Genomic DNA, 17,262 nt, shown 5'->3' with positions numbered 1-17,262 from the left:
AGAAACTAATATAGGCTTTTAAAAATTAGCGGGAATTAGCCGTATGAAAGCAGGAAGATTCGAAGTGAAGACTGATTTGTTTGTATTTTTGCTTCACATATAGACTGCTAAGCCATTTATGTCGCCTTCCTTCATTTTTTTGGGAAGCTATAATATTAGTACAACAGTTTTAAAATCCATCACCCATATTTTGACTCATTACAAGAATTCATGGACACCCTAGTTGTTTGATTTACGAAAATGTTAATATTAGCTAACCTGTGAAACGATATACTGCAACCCCCATAGGATTCACTTTTACAAGTATAAACGCAACACTTTTTCACCATTTAAATAGTTTAAATTGATTTAATACAAAAAAAATATAAACAAAATTTTAAATGCTGATTACGCGCCAAGAATGTTCAGGGTTACCGCTAGAAAATAAAAAAATAAGCAAAATAAAAATGTATGTTGTTTATGTTTTAAGAATAAATACGAATAAATTAATGCGATTGTTATTAATTTGTTGACTTACAATTATTAAAATAAGATAAAAATATAAGTGATTCAATTGTTTTTTGGAAAGACAAAACTTTTGATCACAACATTTTTTTATGCTGGCAAGGTGTTAGAAAGAGACAGACAGCCTCCGTTCGAACTATCCCTCTCGGCTCGGATTTGCCTCTGTGTATTATGCAACCAATTTAGTACCTTATTGCGCTAGAATAGAGTTCATTTTCGTAAATATATATTTTGAGCGTGCGCAATCTTGTTTAGTAATATTATATCTATGCCCTGAACGCACCCAGCGCGTATTCTGCATTTAAAATTTTGTTTATATTTTTTTGTATGAAATGAATTTAAACTATTAAAATGGTGAAAAAGTGTTGCATTTATACTTGTAAAAATGAATCCTATGGTGGTTGCAATATGTCGTTCCACAGGTTAGCTAATAATAACATTTTCGTAAGTCAAACAACTAGGGTGCCCATAAATTCTAGTAATGAGTCAAAATATGTGTGACGGATTCTCAAACTATTATACTATTGGTACAGCTTCCCAAAAAATGAAGAAAGGCGACATAATGGCTCATCAGTCTATATATGAAGCAAAAATACAAAAAATCAGTCTTCACTTCGAATCTTCCTGCTTTTATACTGCTTATTACCAAAACAAACTTCAATACCAATCTTGTTTAATAATCTTAGCAAATTCGGATTTGTCTCACATAGCTTAATCTCATAGTCCATTAGAAAGGGACAGACAGCCTCCGTACCATCTGCTTCACTCGGCTCGTTTTTTGGGTATAAGTGCGCAGTCCTGTTTACTATATTATGTCTATGGGTGTGAATCAATGTCACTCAGTGTCCAGTGTCACTCAGAAAATGACAGTTATTGTCCTGTTTGTTGCATCCTGTTGTGTCGTATCATTAAGCTTGATTTTACAAAAAATAGCCAAACTCTATTTAAAAGCTTCTTTTACAATAGTGTTGTAAATTAATCATCATTGATCAACGATCAGTGATCTGCTAGTCTTATAAGTACATAATATCATTATCTTACAAAAAATGTGAGTGATGTGATACCAAGGTATATTTCTTCAAAATAAAATTAGGTTTTTCAATATATTTTTTAAGATTTAATATTTTGCAAGTTTAGGTCATCGCGTGACGAGATAAGACGGCGAGATCGCTCATCGAGTAAGACAGAACATCGTATGGACCGCAAACACAGGAGTGACGACAGATCGAGGCCTCATTCTCCCCATACATCTAAGGACAGGTCTATTAGTAGAGAAAGAAAAGACTCAAAGCGAAAAAAAAGTAGAAAAAAGAAAAAACATTCATCTAGCAGTAGGTCAAGCAGTGATAGTGATGAAGAGGAGCTTAAGTTGTTACAAAGACTTGAGGCAGAGCGCCTCAGGCTCAAGGAGGAGAAAAAGAAGCAGAAGGAAAAATTGAAAGCTAATGAGACACCTGAAGAAAAGAGGTACACTCAACTACATCGTAGTGACCACACAACTTCCTGCCTTATAGTAGCATACTGTTATTCCTTCCCTCACTCAATATTACTTGATCCCAGTAGAAACATACAGGAAGTGATGATACAATAGGTATATTTATATAAGTATTTGTGGTATATCCTCCGAGCCTTTTTTCCCAAACTACGTTGGGGTCGGCTTCCAGTTGTGGTAACAACATTTTAATAACATTAAATGTTAAACTGCCAGGGCTCGGCGCCTGAGAGAGAAGCAAGAGAAGGAGCGTAAGCGTCGTGAGCGCATGGGCTGGGACAATGAGTATCAGTGCTACACCAACCAGGACAATCCCTTTGGTGACTCTGCACTGACCAACACATTTGTCTGGACAAAGAAACTTGCCAAGGAAGGTGTCAAGACTGTGTCTCGAGATGAACTCGAAGCTCTCAATCGACAAAAGCAATTGGAGAACAAAATAGAGTTGGAAAAGGTAATTCTTGAAATCAAACAAGTTCAACAGCAGCCATTTGCTGTGGTTTTACCCATGTCTTGGCAGAACTTCTTTTTGTACCTTGATATAGCTTAATACGTCACCTTGGGATAGTGTAACTTCACAACAGTAAAAGAATTTGTTTACTCAGTACTTTTGGAGACAAAAAGACTTGGAGAGAATTTACTATGGCCAAAATTATAGGCAAAATATTTTCTTGCCAAAGTAATTTACTTAAATTGAACAATAAGATGTCATTTCACAATGAAGTAGTGGTTGTCGAGTGGATAAATAACCAACGTGTAAAGTATGACTGTAGGTCGATTCCAGGTCAGGCAATTACCAATGCAAGTTTTCTAAGTTTGTATGTGGTTTCTATGTATACCTTGTACACCAATGACAGTGCTGCACGATAATCTGTAGATCCCGGCTGTCATTTGAACACCTTTGAAGATGATATCTGATGATATCTGATCAAGATGTTATCTTTGGGTAAAATTTTACATTTAAATGTGGGTCGAATTTTGGTGACCATTTACTAGTTTTGTCTGTTTTATGATCTGTATGTGGTAAGTTAAACATATTTGAATATTTTTTGTGCGTGGAATATGATCTATACTAATATTATAAAGCTGAAGAGTTTGTTTGTGAAACTGCTGGCACAAGCTAGTTGTTTAATATATACTAGCTTCTGCCAGCGGTTTCACCCGCATCCCGTGGGAACCTCTTCACGAACCCAGATAAAAAGTAGCCTATAGCCTTCCTCGATAAATGGGCTATCTAACACTCTATTCAAATCGGACCAGTAGTTCCTGAGGCGTATTTCCCTTTCCGTGTTCAACTGGCGACACCGGTCTCGCGAAATCCACACGCTTTTGTTTTACTACGGAATCCCACGATCCCGTGTTCAATTCGCGTCAGCTGAGCACGCTTTTGCGATCAAGTGGCGCTGGGTAAGGTTTAACAAAATCGTGTGCAGTTGAAATGAACACTTTTGACTTGACTGTTTTTTGAGTCTTCGAAAGCGTGTTGAACTAGCGACGGTATTATTCTATAGTAGACAGTAGGTTGTATTATTAACTCGAATATGATTTCAATGAAATATAACATACAATACAATTAATGAAACATTTATTATCAGCACAAAAATAACAAAAAAAAAAAACACCGACAAGACAACTATTTTTCGAAACGTTCGTTTTGGTCTATGTTTAGCGTTTACAGCGATATTGTGTACACGTTCTTTTTAACAGGACGGCCGGACTGAATTTTACCACTGCTGGATAATTGTTTTTGATGCCGTCTCGAAATATGTAGATATAGGTTGGACCTTTATTTTTCGTGAACGTCGTATTTTCTTATCATGCATGTATGACCAATAGCGGAAGGAGTCTGCCATCAAGATAGTTCAGATGAATATTTTTCAGTATTTGTGTGTTTACTGGATTTGGTTCTTCTTTAAGTACTTTGATTATTCCCTGCTTCGGCCCGCACGATTTATCCCGAACATTTACGAACGCGCTAAATCAGTACGTATTTGTTTCGAATAGACAAGTTAAAAAACCTTGTTCAGTTCAATTCCACACGGTTTTGTAAAACTTCTTTTAACGTTGCTTGATCGCAAAAGCGTGCTCAGCTCACGCGAATTGAACACGGGATCGTGGGATTCCGTAGTAAAACAAAAGCGTGTGGATTTCGCGAGACCGGTGTCGCCAGTTGAACACGGAAAGGGAAATACGCGTTCCTGAGATTAGCGCGTTCAAACAAACAAACTCTTCAGCTATATTAGTATAGATGTATGTATATTCGGCGTGTATTGTTGCGGACTGCAGGTGAAGCAGCGGCGGCTGGAGCGCGAGGCGGAGCGCGCGGCGCGCGAGGCGGAGGCGGCGGGCGCGGCGCGCGCGCGCGAGGCGCTGCAGTTCCACGCCTGGGCGCGCCAGGAGGACGCCTTCCACCTGCACCAGGCGCGCCTGCGCTCGCAGATCCGCATCCGCGACGGCCGCGGTGCGTCTCTCCCGCCTCATTGCCGACTGCCGCGCTTGCCGTGCCAGGCGTGACGGTCACTTTTACCTACAATAGAATGGTTATTCTTACCAGTCTAACCGAGGGGTATCGGGTTGCCCGGGTAACTGGGTTGAGGAGGTCAGATAGGCAGTCGCTTCTTGTAAGGCACTGGTACTCAGCTGAATCCTCACAACACTCCTTAAACCCTCACAGATGAATGTAATGATTAAAAAGTTTAAAATAACATAACGAAACAGCTGGTAACCTTATTGCACCTAGTAAATAGTAAATGGTATAACTGTGAGGTATGTTGCAGCCAAACCCATCGACCTGCTAGCGTGGTACGTGAGCTCGGAGGAGTGCGTGGACGCGCTGGAGATGCACGAGCCCTACACCTACCTCAACGGGCTGCAGGCACAGGACTTGGAGGACCTACTTGAAGATATCAAGGTTGTGACTCCTTCATGCCTGGACCTGTCACATAGATAGTTTATCACTTACCATACATCACCATCTATCCATGTCTATTCATACCCTGGGGCGCGATTCTACTAATTTTACTTAAGCGACATACGATTCACATCCAAGTGAGATCCAATCATGACTGAAATTACGATTGAAGCGTATGTGGCATTCCGCTATTTTTCTTTTAAATTAACGTTTTTATCCGTTTCTGTGATTCCTTAATAAATCGCATTGTCTGTAAATTATTTTCGATACGGCACACCTACCCTAAGCCAATCGAATGTCATTGGAATATGATTGGTCTTATACTAGTAGCAGAATGCCTGCTAAGGTTAAAACTGCTATTGCGATTCAATTTCTATTCAATTTTTAACCCCCGACGCAAAAACGACGGGGTGTTATAAGTTTGACGTGTCTGTGTGTGTGTGTGTGTGTGTGTGTGTGTGTGTGTGTGTGTGTATATGTGGCATCGTAGCTCCCAAACGGATGATCCGATTGAAACGCGGTTTTTTTTGTTTAAAAGGTATGTCAGTCGGGAGTGTTCTTAGCTATGTTTGGTGGAAATCGGTTCAGGTCTTCAAGGTCATCAGCTCGTTTGCTAGATGTGATAGGAATGTTACACGCTCAGTTTACTTGCAAGTATATGTGGGATCTGAAATTTGAAACACTAATGTCTTTTGGAACCACTGAGCTGGTCTGCTGTTAGGTCACGAAGGTAGGAGACGTAACCCTGAACTGCCTTTTAGTAAACCCATCGAGTTTGGGCTCGTTGAATTTGTCTTGATGAGTTCTCTTCAAGTTTCTAATTGACGAGAACCTGATGCTGGAAATGGGATGTGGCGGATGAAACCCTGAAATGCCGGAATGAAACGGATAAACCGATTTATATTTTTGCTGAAAATCTAGAATGTCCAAAGGTTAACATTTATCTCAATCTGTGCAATTCTCCCAGAGCCAGTTTGTCATGAGGATTGTTAAACAGCTTCCTTTGGCCGAGATCGCATTTAGCAACCCCATCTTTAGATAAAATAAATTAAATGAAAGAATGAAAAATTAAGGAGCTCCTTTAAAAAGCATGAAATAAAATTAAATTATAAATTTAAAAAAACCCCCGACCCAAAAAAAGTACGCAATAATTATGACAAAAGATTAAAAACGCTAAACCCTATAAAAAGCAAAAAATAACTTTTAACACTACGTAAACTAAATTTTGACGTGTCGGGGGACCGCTTTTTACCTTCATAAATACTTACATAAATCAAATGATACCTACCTAATTACAACATTCGTTTAAAAAAAAAACACGTATCTAAAGTAATGAATTAGAGCGGTCCCCCGACACGACAAAATTTAGTTTACGTAGTGTTAAAAGTTATTTTTTGCTTTTTATAGGGTTTAGCGTTTTTAATCTTTTGTCATAATTATTGCGTACTTTTTTTGGGTCGGGGGTTTTGACATTATTAACTTAGCAAAATCGGTATTGATATTGTGTATATTGATGTTAATAAAAGGTTTTCAATAGAGCAATGTAGTGGTGGACAATGTGTAAAGCTAGCAGTGGTGAGGCAGGTGTACAAGGAGCTGGAGAACAACGCGAACCAGGCGTACTGGCAGGACGTGCAGACCATCGTGCTGGCCGAGCTGGGCAAGCTGCGGCGGCTGGCGGCGCCCGACGCGCGGCGCGACGGCGTGCACCAGGCCGTGGCCGACGACGTCACGCAGGTGTTCCGCGGCAAGAGCGGCGCGCAGCTGCAGGCGCTGCAGGCGCAGATCGAGCGCAAGATCAGCGGCCGCCGCGACGGCGTCGACGTCGGCTACTGGGAGAGCCTGCTCAGCCAGCTCAAGGGTGAGTGTGGCGCGGCTGCGGCCTGTGCCTGTGTGTGTGTGTGCTGACGTGCCGCGTGTTGCAGCGCACATGTCCCGCGCGCGTCTGCGCGACCGCCACCAGACCAACCTGCGCCGCAAGCTGCAGCTGCTCAAGCAGGAGCAGGGCGTGGCCGCCGCCTCCACCTCCGCCTCCGCGCCCGACCTCAAGCGCGAGCCCGATGAGCCGCACAGGTAAAACACGATATAATAATACATAGCCTATCTAGTTTTTACGGATAGGTATTCTGTATAAGGTATAAACTTAAAACACTGAGCGTGGCCCCATAAGCTCTATGACCAGTTTTTATTAAAAGTTGCGCTTTTATAATATTGGAGTGATTGAAGATAACAAGATTTAGTAAGTGGCGAGATTCGTGTAACTGATAAGGATCGTGTCGCAGCCCCGTAGCGGCGGCGAGCCCCGTGGCGTCGACGTCGGCGGCGGGCGAGGCGGCGGACGAGGCGGCAGACTCAGCGGCGGAGTCGGCGGCGGAGTCGTCGGGGTCGGAGCGCGGCGCCAGCGTGGCGCTGTACCGCGCGGGGCGCTACTCGCCGGCGCCGCTGTCGCCGCGCGCGCTGGAGCCGGGCACGCTGCTGACGGAGGCGGCGCTGGACGCGCAGCGCCTGGCGTACCTGCGCGCGCGGCAGGCGGGGCAGGCGGGGGCTGCGGCGGCGGCGGGCCCGGCGCTGGGGCCGGCGCCGGGGGACGCGGCGCTGGAGCGCGAGGCGCGGCGGGCGATGGGCGCGGCGCCGGACGAGGCGCAGTTCAGCGTGGAGCACGCGCTGCCCGACCAGCCCTGTCTGTGGGCCGACAAGTACCGCCCCAGGAAGCCCAGATATTTCAACCGGTCAGTATTTTCTACCGTACTTCTCGAACCAGAGTTAATATTCCTCTCTGACAGACCTATCGATGTATCTAGATCAATTTCATAATTGTGCCGGCTCGTCTTCGATACCAACTCTCATTTAAAGTAAGCTAGTCCAGTAAAGCCATTCACGATAACCTCGAGCTAAGAATTTTGCTAAACATTTACGTTTCATTATCACAATTTTTTTTTCATCCCACCATCTCGGAAAGAGTAGTTTTACCCTTTGATATCTGAGCGCAAAAGCCGTTTTTATCCTCTAGAACGGCAAAGTGATTTGAATTTAGAACATCGTGTGCAATACTCCATTTGTGACAATCTTGATACGACTTTTCATACAAATACATATTAAACAAATAAAATACTGCTTAAAATAATTATTTAATTAATAAAGAAATTTTTATTATTTTACATAGATTTTTAACCTCGTTTCATTTTTAAACTGAGTTTTCAAATAAAATGATCTTTAATAGGTACTTCTTTTTAATTTGATACTCATTGTGCGCGCGCCATTTTGTTTTTTAGCATCTAGTAATTTCCTCGATGAGGTGGGATGAAAAGTTACGTGTTGCACTCGAGTGCAAAGATTTTTCACCTTGTGCTCTTTTGATTCCCTCGCTATCGCTCAGGATTCTAATTATTGAAACACTCGCTACGCTCGTGTTTCAATTTTAGAATCCTTCGCTTGCTCGGTCATCAAAATAGAGCACGCGGTTAAAAAGCAACTTTGCACTCTTGTATAACAAATAACTATTTCATCCCACCATCTCGGAAAGAGAAGTTTTATCCTGTGATATCTGAGCGCAAAAGTCGTTTTTATCCTCTAGAGCGGCAAAGTGATTTGAATTTAGAACATCGTGTGCAATATTGGTCAGTGGGTCGTCTTAGGGATTCCATTTGTGACAATCTTAAAAAATAATGGATAAGTTGGTATGTGATGTGGTAATGAGGCGGCGCTTGTGACAGGGTGCACACGGGCTTCGAGTGGAACAAGTACAACCAGACGCACTACGACATGGACAACCCGCCGCCCAAGATCGTGCAGGGCTACAAGTTCAACATCTTCTACCCCGACCTCATCGACAAGAACGCCACGCCCGAGTTCTCCCTGGTCAGTGCACTGCTCATACCGTCGTCTAATTCACTCATCAGTAATTCATTCATTGTGTACATTGAAGCCAGGGTGCTTAAGGATCATCAGAATCTGTTGGTTACCACCAGGTTACCCATTTCTAGCAGTTTTGGAATTCTTGTCTGTTTATCTGTTTGTTTGTGCACGCATCACGTAAAATCTTTAGAATTATTAAAATCTTAAACAAACTTTATAATGTAGGTATCTTGTTCTATAACTTAGTCTTTGTTTCATGAAAATCGGGTCAGTCAAAAGATATTATTTAATGAGTTCAAGAAGTAAAATATCATAGTCCCCAGGCCGGCGAACAAAGGAGATGGCCAAATTTTCATAGTAAAAAAACCCAGAATCGACAGCAACGAAATGGGTACCAATGGGTTCATTATGATAAACCTTTGATGGTGCCAAAAAGCCTGAAATCCATGGGGGATCCATATATCATATTTTCCAAAAATATTTTATGTTGAATTTATTTTTATTTTAAAGGTTATTTACATCAAGGAACATAATAAAACAAGGTATACTAACATTATGCAAGCCAATAGCAATATCCCCATAGTTACAGAGTTTGTCTGGTGATTAAAAGATCTTGAGTTTGACCCCTACCCATTGCACTATTGACATGACACCACTCCAGAAAAGATTACTTATCTAACTATGAAGGTTTCCCAGTTATGTGCAACCTTCATACAAAGTAAAGACAAAGGCAAAGAGTAATTTAAAAAAAACTATTATTAGGTGCATCAGCAAAAAGTTTAATTTTTTTTTTGGCTCTTTAGTGACAAATATAGTTGTCACTTATCCGCATTAGTGGAAAGTACTCTTCAATACGAATAATATAAGCCCAAAAACGAGGTAGTTTGCATATTCAGTCGTCGAGTTCCCTCGATCTTCTCTCGTCTCCATCATCAAGTCAACTGCAAACCTCCGCTCTTGTATAGTGCTAGCAGACATACACCTGAGTGCCAAATTTTTACCCTATGCACGCCTACAACTTTCGCAAGTTGCTCTCAATTTCTCAGAGTTTCCATCATCAGATCCTCACCTGATGATTATCTGAGAAGTATACCCTATCAAACAAAAAAAAAAATATTTTTCAAATCGCAAACTTCTAACAGCAAACAGTAAAGGCAAACTTTTTTCGCGACCTAAATTCTTGATCGAAAAGCCGTCATAAAAAGAGAACCCCATGGTTTTTGGATGAGATGAATTACTTTTTTAAATCCACACATTATAATGAATTCAATGATACATATGAGGTTTCTTTCGACTGTGTGTGTTTTTTGGACATCTCCTTTTTTTATAACGCATACAAATTTAAGACTTAAGTTGTGAATGCCTTTCTTACGATGAGTCCGACAAACTTCTAATGCACGAAGTTTGGCGCTGCTGCGTTTTTGAATGCTTGACTGCTGGAATTGTCGATATGACGTCACTATGACTCTTCGTACGTACAAGTTTTTTGTTTTTTACAAAGTTAACTTCAAAATTATGGTCAACTTGTCCGACAAAGGTCATGCTGCGTATGGGGTGTCCAACTGGGGCCCGATTCTCCGAAGTTAATAATGTCAAAATCGAATAGACATCGAATCGCAATATGATCGGAATAGCAGTTTTAACCATATCGGGCATTCTGCTACTAATAAAAGACCAATCGCATTCGATTGACATTTGATTGGTGTGCGATTGGTCTGCTATTTTGGTGATTTTGGTCTATACGGTAGTTTGCTGTACAATCATTTTGCAATCGTAAATCATTTGCAGACCACCCCATTGGTTTGCCTAATTTGAGGTTTCTTTGATAAAGAACACTTTATAATTAGCACTCATTTCTTTATTATTTAGCAAAAAACTAAAAGCTACAGAATTTAATGAGATTTTTGTGACTGCATTATCTTTACTAACTTCTGAATTCTTGGTTCAGTATTACTCAAAGCTAAACGCATGTCGGCAGTGACATCCAATAGATTTCTATGCTTGTTTTTAGCAATCAGAAGCGTTGAAAACACACTGACGTATTTATAGCTTAAAAGGGGGGTCCACTAGTTATAAAAAACAGACTAAATCGACTAAATCTTTCACTTTCTTTAGCGTTTACAAAACGCTTTTACTCTATTCTTTCGTAGGTAAGCAAATGCAAAGAAAGACATACACACGCATATCTAGTTACAAATGCGCGAGCGAAGCGAGCGCGAAATTTTATTCGGACTCGTACGGATGTAAAATGTAGCCCAAACGTACTTCACTTTTTGTTTGTTGAGAAATGCAAAAACGAGGGTATATCGTTTCTGAATAAAGCGGGTTTTAATTATTTTTTAAGACTCAGAACCAAAATTAAGTAGTAAAATGTAGCCCAAACATACATCTTCTTCTGTTGGACAAGTAAGATGGGTAGCGTCCACTTGGAATGCCTGCAGGGACCACCAGTGGTCCACCGGTTTAGAACCACTGCTTTATATTATGAGGTGCTTGTGATGATTATGATAGCTCAACTTTCATAAGACATGTTGTTTACTGACTAATTCCCGATGTTGTGTACAGAAAGCATGCCCAGAGAACCCAGACTTTGCAGTGCTGCGTTTCCACGCGGGCCCTCCATACGAAGACATCGCGTTCAAGATCGTGAACCGCGAGTGGGAGTACTCGTACAAGCGCGGCTTCCGCTGCCACTTCCACAACAACATCTTCCAGCTGTGGTTCCACTTCAAGCGCTACCGGTACCGCCGCTAGACCTGCACCGTGTCACGGCCTCGCCCATCTATTTCTCATGTAAATGTCGATTACTTCTACTAACTAGCCAATGAGTAAGCGGAATAAACAACCATGCTCCCGCAATTTTGTATATTTTATGGACTCCTTACTGTCAAAATCACAAAAGATCCCAAAATTGGTATTCATTGTATTATCAACGCAACATTACGCTAACCATATTATAAAAGAAAAATATTTGATTTTAATTGCCCTTGCTCAGTAAAATTATACTCACCACCAAAAACATATGCCTACAGCTGTCTTTCCCAAAGTGGGCGATAACGCCTCCTTGCGGGCGCTGCAGGCCCACAGAGGGGTGGTGAGACACCCAGAAACAATGGGGGCATTGTGTGTTGAGGCTTTGGGGGCAATTTGTAATTTTATGTAGCTGGGAGGACTCTTAGAGAATGACTCTCGACTCTAATAAATGAATAAAATAAAGTTGGGTTTCAATAATCATTCTCATTGGCAAGTGTAAGAGTTAACTTGAGAGACGTGAGCGCCGCTGTGTAGCACCTGCTGTGCTCAGGTCTCAAGTTAACTCTTGCAGATTATAGTAAGTCTCTTTTAGAATGAATGTTTAATCTCCGCCAGTAAAGCTCACAACAAATTGGAAATCCAAATAAATAAATAAATAAACAATTAATTAATTTAATGCTTTTTAAGTAGGTGAAAAAATGGGGGTGCTAAAAATAAATTTATTCTTAAAGTGAGTCTCCCTGACCTCCAGTTTATCGTGCCCTCCGAAACACGGTCATTGGTTTCCAAGATATACTTACAAATTAGCACGCTTAGAAAAGTTGTATTGGTACGTACGCTATAAAACAGTTCCTAAACATAATACAACAATAAACAGTTAGATGCATAGAGTCTGGAAGTCGGTGGCGAAATAAACATAGCTGCATCCTCTATGCAGACTTGCTGACGCACCTTACAGTTTTTTTTTGTTTTTAGAAATCTTTTTTTTTTTTGTAGGGTAGGATCTCTCTAGGTAGGATTTACTGACCGACTTTTTGTAGGACGTGGGCGTTGCACCATTGCTCTCGGACATGGGCGGGCAGCCTTAGGTTGCCATTCGATGAACTTCGATCAAATAGCAAAATCATTCAGATGGCTGCAACCATACTTATACAATATTTGACAGATCAGCAATCGAATAACTCTTAGGGTCGATTTATACTAGCGCAGAGTCGAAGCGCATCGAAGCGTCTATCCAAAAACTGGACATAACAAATTCAACCTTAACTCCACGGCGTAACGCACACATTATTCGGAGATTTAAAAAAGACGCATTCGTCGGAATTCGCGCGTCTGCGTGCGAACAAGACAAATTGGTGCGCGCGCATTCTCGCGCCCACTAGCGAACCAGCGCAGCGCGTCAACTGGCAAGTGATTCAAGTGAGAGTGATGAGAGATGAGAGTGCGCGCGTATTCCGAATACGCGCGCATTCGTGCGGCTTCGCTTTAGACCTTGTCCAGAAGAAGCGAATTCGTCGCGAAACGTTTCGCGCGAATTCAATCACGCGCTATTGAGATACTAGGCACTAATACATCGCGTCCACAAGCATCGCGCGAATTCAAAATACGCGCGTTAATTGCGTGCATAACGCCAGACTCGCGCGCAATACGCGCGAGTCGAGATACTAGGGACCCCTTGTTGTGTCCAGTTAAACGCGCGAACTCCGGCCGAGGGGACGTATCGGGATTCGGGAACAATGGAGCGCCAAAATTCGTCCCCAAATGCTTGCGCGTTGGTACGCTCTTTCTGGACGCAACGATCGCGCGTGATTCGCACGAGAGTATCGCGACGAATTCGCCCTTTCTGGACAAGCCCTTAGTTGTAAAAAATTTGACGCTTCGATGGGCTTCGACTCTACGCTAGTATAAATCGACCCTTAGGCTGTATTCAAACCAAACTATCAGACAGTAACCGAAAGTGAGCGAACGTTAAGCAATTTATTGTATTTCCATACGAAAGTATTCACTTTTTCGATTGCGTCTAACCGACAAAACGTCATTACGACCTTTTTCATTGATAAGATAAACCAGAAAGCACAACTAAACTGACCTCTGGTAAGTATACAGGGTAACTTGTAAGTTGACCGCATCCTTTCATGAGGTGATAGTATAGGTCAATACGGACAAAGGACAATGGGCAGATTGGTATACCCCACCAATAGCAATGTCATATATATCATTGGATAGGCCTTTTTATGTAGAACAATATTTACTATGACAGCTTTGCTGAAATGTTTGTCCGTTCTGAGATATAGATCAAAAACTGTGCAAAAGTTAGAACTAAGTAATCTATTAATAACTCAAGTTTTTAAAGGAAAATCTAAGAACTACTAAGTGTAAGTCTTGTATGAAAGAAAATCAGATTACAGTATTGATTAGCATCAGTTTTAAGATTGTTTGTTATCTATATCTCAGAACGGACAAACAATAGAACAAAGCTGTCATAGTAAATGTTGTTCCAGTTAAAAAGACCAATGATATGTATGACTTTCCTATTGGTGCGGTTTCTCACTACGCCCAACATCCAGTTGGTACAATAAAAGGTTGAAATGCTACATAATAGTAACAATTATGGATCCTAACGGGCACAGTAGTACTTACAAGACTTAAAGTTATTAGTACTTAGATTTTCCTTTAAAAACTTGAGGTATCAATAGATTACTTAGTTCTAACTTTTGCACAGTTTTTGATCTATATCTCAGAACGGACAAACATTTCAGCAAAGCTGTCATAGTAAATATTGTTCTACATAAAAAGGCCTATCCAATGATATATATGACATTCCTATTGGTGGGGTATACCAGGTCCCATATATTTGTGCCCATTGTCCTTTGACCATGGCATACACTGGGCAAAAGTTAATCCACAAAAACGAGACTTGACTAATAATAAAAATTTATACGTGTACCTAGACAACTGATTTTGAAATTCGATTATCTTGAAACGGGTTAACTTTTGCCCAGTGTATCCCATGGTCAAATTTGTCCGTATTGACCTATACTATCACCTCATGAAAGGATGCGGTCTACTTACCAGTAACCCTGTATATTGGATGCAGTGGTCACTACATACAAGGGTAATGTATCAATAACAACCTCAAATTACTTGAAAATCACTGCAATTGTTCTCTTCTGTACTTTACAGAAGTTTTACAGTATCCTGATGATATCAGCCTTATTCTTGATTATTCTATGTAATAGAACTCAAAAATTACCTTTTCTTTTGCTAGACTATTTTATGAAAAAATTAATTAAATACTGAATCCTTTGCACACCCTTTCCTTTACTTTGACCATAAAATATCAGAAAAAAAACACCAAGTCTAAGAGGAAGGTATACTATGCATCAATACAGAAACACCAAAGTCATGAAATACAAGTAAGTATGACAGACACAAAATAAAAGAATGCAGCAGTAGATATACATCAGTAACAAATGTTTTACATGGTCATTGCTATGAATCCTAACCAATTTAAATCAACAAAATGCCAAAAATCTTTACGATAGTCCAATATGAATATTGTATACATGGGGTTCCTGTTACAATTATATTCTACGGTTCTGTTTTATTAAAAGAACACGGAAGCTTAAAAAGTAAGAGAATCATAACTTTTGTACACTTTATGGGCATGAATAAGTGAACTATCTAATAATACACACATTATTGTTTTGGTGTTTCTTCTGCTGGATTGACAACTTCTTCCGAAGCGGGGTTGCTGCGGAAGTTTGGGAACTGTTCCCATGGAGCACTCAACTCAAAGCGGCGGAACTCTTGTGCCAGCTCTAGTGGCTCCACAACCACACGCTTCTGTTCATCATCATAGCGCACCTCCACATAGCCGCTGAGTGGAAAATCTTTCCTGAAGGGATGTCCCTCAAAACCATAATCAGTTAAAATTCTTCGCAAATCAGGATGGTTCGCAAAGAATACGCCGTACATATCCCAGATTTCTCTCTCGTACCAATTAGCAGCTTTAAATACATCATTGGCGGAGTCTACAGGGGTTAATTCGTCAGTGTATGTCTTGACCCTAATCCTGGCGTTATAGCGCAGCGAGAGCAAGTTGTATATAATCTCGAACCTGTGGGGTCTATTAGGTACGTCCATGCCGGCTATATCCACGAGGTTTGTGAATTGGGCGCTGTGATTGTCTTTTAGGAATTGCAACACTGGAATGACACCTTCTGGAGGAATAAGAACTTCCAATTCATTGCCTGCCGTTAGTTGCACTTTCTGTACGTATTTTGGCAAACATTCAGCAACATATTTTCCAAAATCTACTAAATGACTCTTCTGAAGAGGGTTTACTTTGGCTACAGTCGGTCTTGTCTCTGCTGGAGGAGCAGCTTGATCAGCTTTTGTAGCGATGCGTACGACAACTGGGTTTTTTAAATTCTTCAGAATATTACGTCCTATACTACTGCTAGCCCCAACGGTGCGTTTCAGTAGAAACGACATGTTATTTCTTTTAAATCAAAATATTACTTACGTAATACGATTTGACTGAATAGCTCCACACCAAAAAACAAGCTGTTATTGAATGAAAACAGTTCAAATGTCAAAAATGTCAATGTCAGTCCATGTAGTATCCAAACCATAGACATAATATTGTAAACAGGACTGCGCACGTAAATCCATAAAACGAGCCGAGTGAAACAGTTAGTATGGAGGCCATCTGTCCCTTTCTAATAGGGTGACCATAAGATTAAGGTATATAGCTTCTCAAAAAATGAAGAAAGGTGACATTAATGGCTCAGCAGTCTATACATATGTGAAGCAAAAAAAAAAAAAAAAATCAGTCTTCACTTCGAATCTTCTTGCTTTTATACTGCTAATTCCCGCATATCATTAAAAGCCTATATTAATATCTTAATTATCTCCTAAATTAATTCTTGCCGGCAGGGATTTCGTGGCTACGTCTTTCCTGGCCGTGATACCGCCCTGAGCGTCGACGAATTCTTCATTTGGTCTCGACGTCATGGTGTCGTTGGCTCTCAACTCAACGGAGTGTCGTCACAATCAATCACGTTCGGTTTCGGAGATAGTTAAAGAACCAGAGTTTTCAGTGGACTAGCTTTATTTAGACCAGCGCCTTATTTATATCCGCACGCCTGCGGCAGCGAAAATCATCCTCCGAGCCTTTTCCCAATCATGTTGGGGTCGGCTTCCAGTCTAACCGGATTCAGCTGAGTACCAGTGCTTTACAAGAAGCGACTGCCTATCTGACCTCCTCAACCCAGTTACCCAGGCAACCCGATACCCCTTGGTTAGACTGGTGTCAGACTTACTGGCTTCTGACTACCCGTAACGACTGCCAAGGATGTTCGATGACAGCCGGCAGCGAAAATCTGCTTTTGAAATTTTGAATTTGAAGTTTAATCCTAATTTCTATTTTCTTCATGAGTGTTGAAGGTTGCAAGTCAAAGAAGGTTGTATGCGTTTCATGTCGCTACATAACAAACTGCGTAAGTTAAAACTTCAATACCAATCTGTGTTTAATAATCTTAGCAAATTCGGATTTGTCTTACATAGCTTATTCTCATAGTCACCCTATTAGAAAGGGATAGACGGTCTCCGTATGTACTAACTGTTTCACTCGGCTCGTTTTTTGTGTATATGTTCACAGTCCTGTTTACTATATTATGTCTATGGTGAGTGCTCAATCAAGTTTGTTATAAAAATATAATAATACTAGCCGTTCCCCGCG

General features: G+C 41.0%; 2 protein-coding genes across 5 annotated transcripts; one reads left to right on the top strand and one right to left on the bottom strand.

Moving 5' to 3' along the window:
- The first annotated feature begins 1,345 nt into the window (after positions 1-1,345).
- LOC110376307 (splicing factor Cactin) lies at positions 1,346-11,621 on the top strand. 4 transcript variants are annotated; one of them, XM_049845405.2, is made up of 10 exons: positions 1,346-1,552; positions 1,642-1,971; positions 2,213-2,450; positions 4,283-4,457; positions 4,774-4,907; positions 6,492-6,768; positions 6,833-6,980; positions 7,190-7,636; positions 8,621-8,765; positions 11,328-11,621. In XM_049845405.2, coding segments are annotated over exons 1-10 (2,085 nt in total). In that variant the 5' UTR covers positions 1,346-1,550; the 3' UTR covers positions 11,517-11,621. The 4 variants fall into 4 exon arrangements, with proteins under 4 accessions (XP_049701362.2, XP_049701364.2, XP_049701363.2 ...); XM_049845407.2 differs by having other exon boundaries at positions 1,637-1,971; XM_049845406.2 differs by having other exon boundaries at positions 1,620-1,971.
- A 3,254-nt stretch (positions 11,622-14,875) lies between these two features.
- Positions 14,876-16,109, bottom strand: Nd-30 (NADH dehydrogenase (ubiquinone) 30 kDa subunit). Its single transcript, XM_021334722.3, has one exon. The coding sequence runs from the start codon at positions 16,011-16,013 to the stop codon at positions 15,216-15,218; it is 798 nt and encodes a 265-aa protein (XP_021190397.2). The 5' UTR covers positions 16,014-16,109; the 3' UTR covers positions 14,876-15,215.
- Positions 16,110-17,262: the final 1,153 nt, after the last annotated feature.

This window comes from Helicoverpa armigera, chromosome 15 (genome assembly GCF_030705265.1).
Source record: "Helicoverpa armigera isolate CAAS_96S chromosome 15, ASM3070526v1, whole genome shotgun sequence".
NCBI classification, from domain to species: domain Eukaryota; kingdom Metazoa; phylum Arthropoda; class Insecta; order Lepidoptera; family Noctuidae; genus Helicoverpa; species Helicoverpa armigera.
The sequence above is the reverse complement of the archived record's forward strand: the minus strand, read 5'-3'. Positions and strand labels throughout refer to the sequence as shown.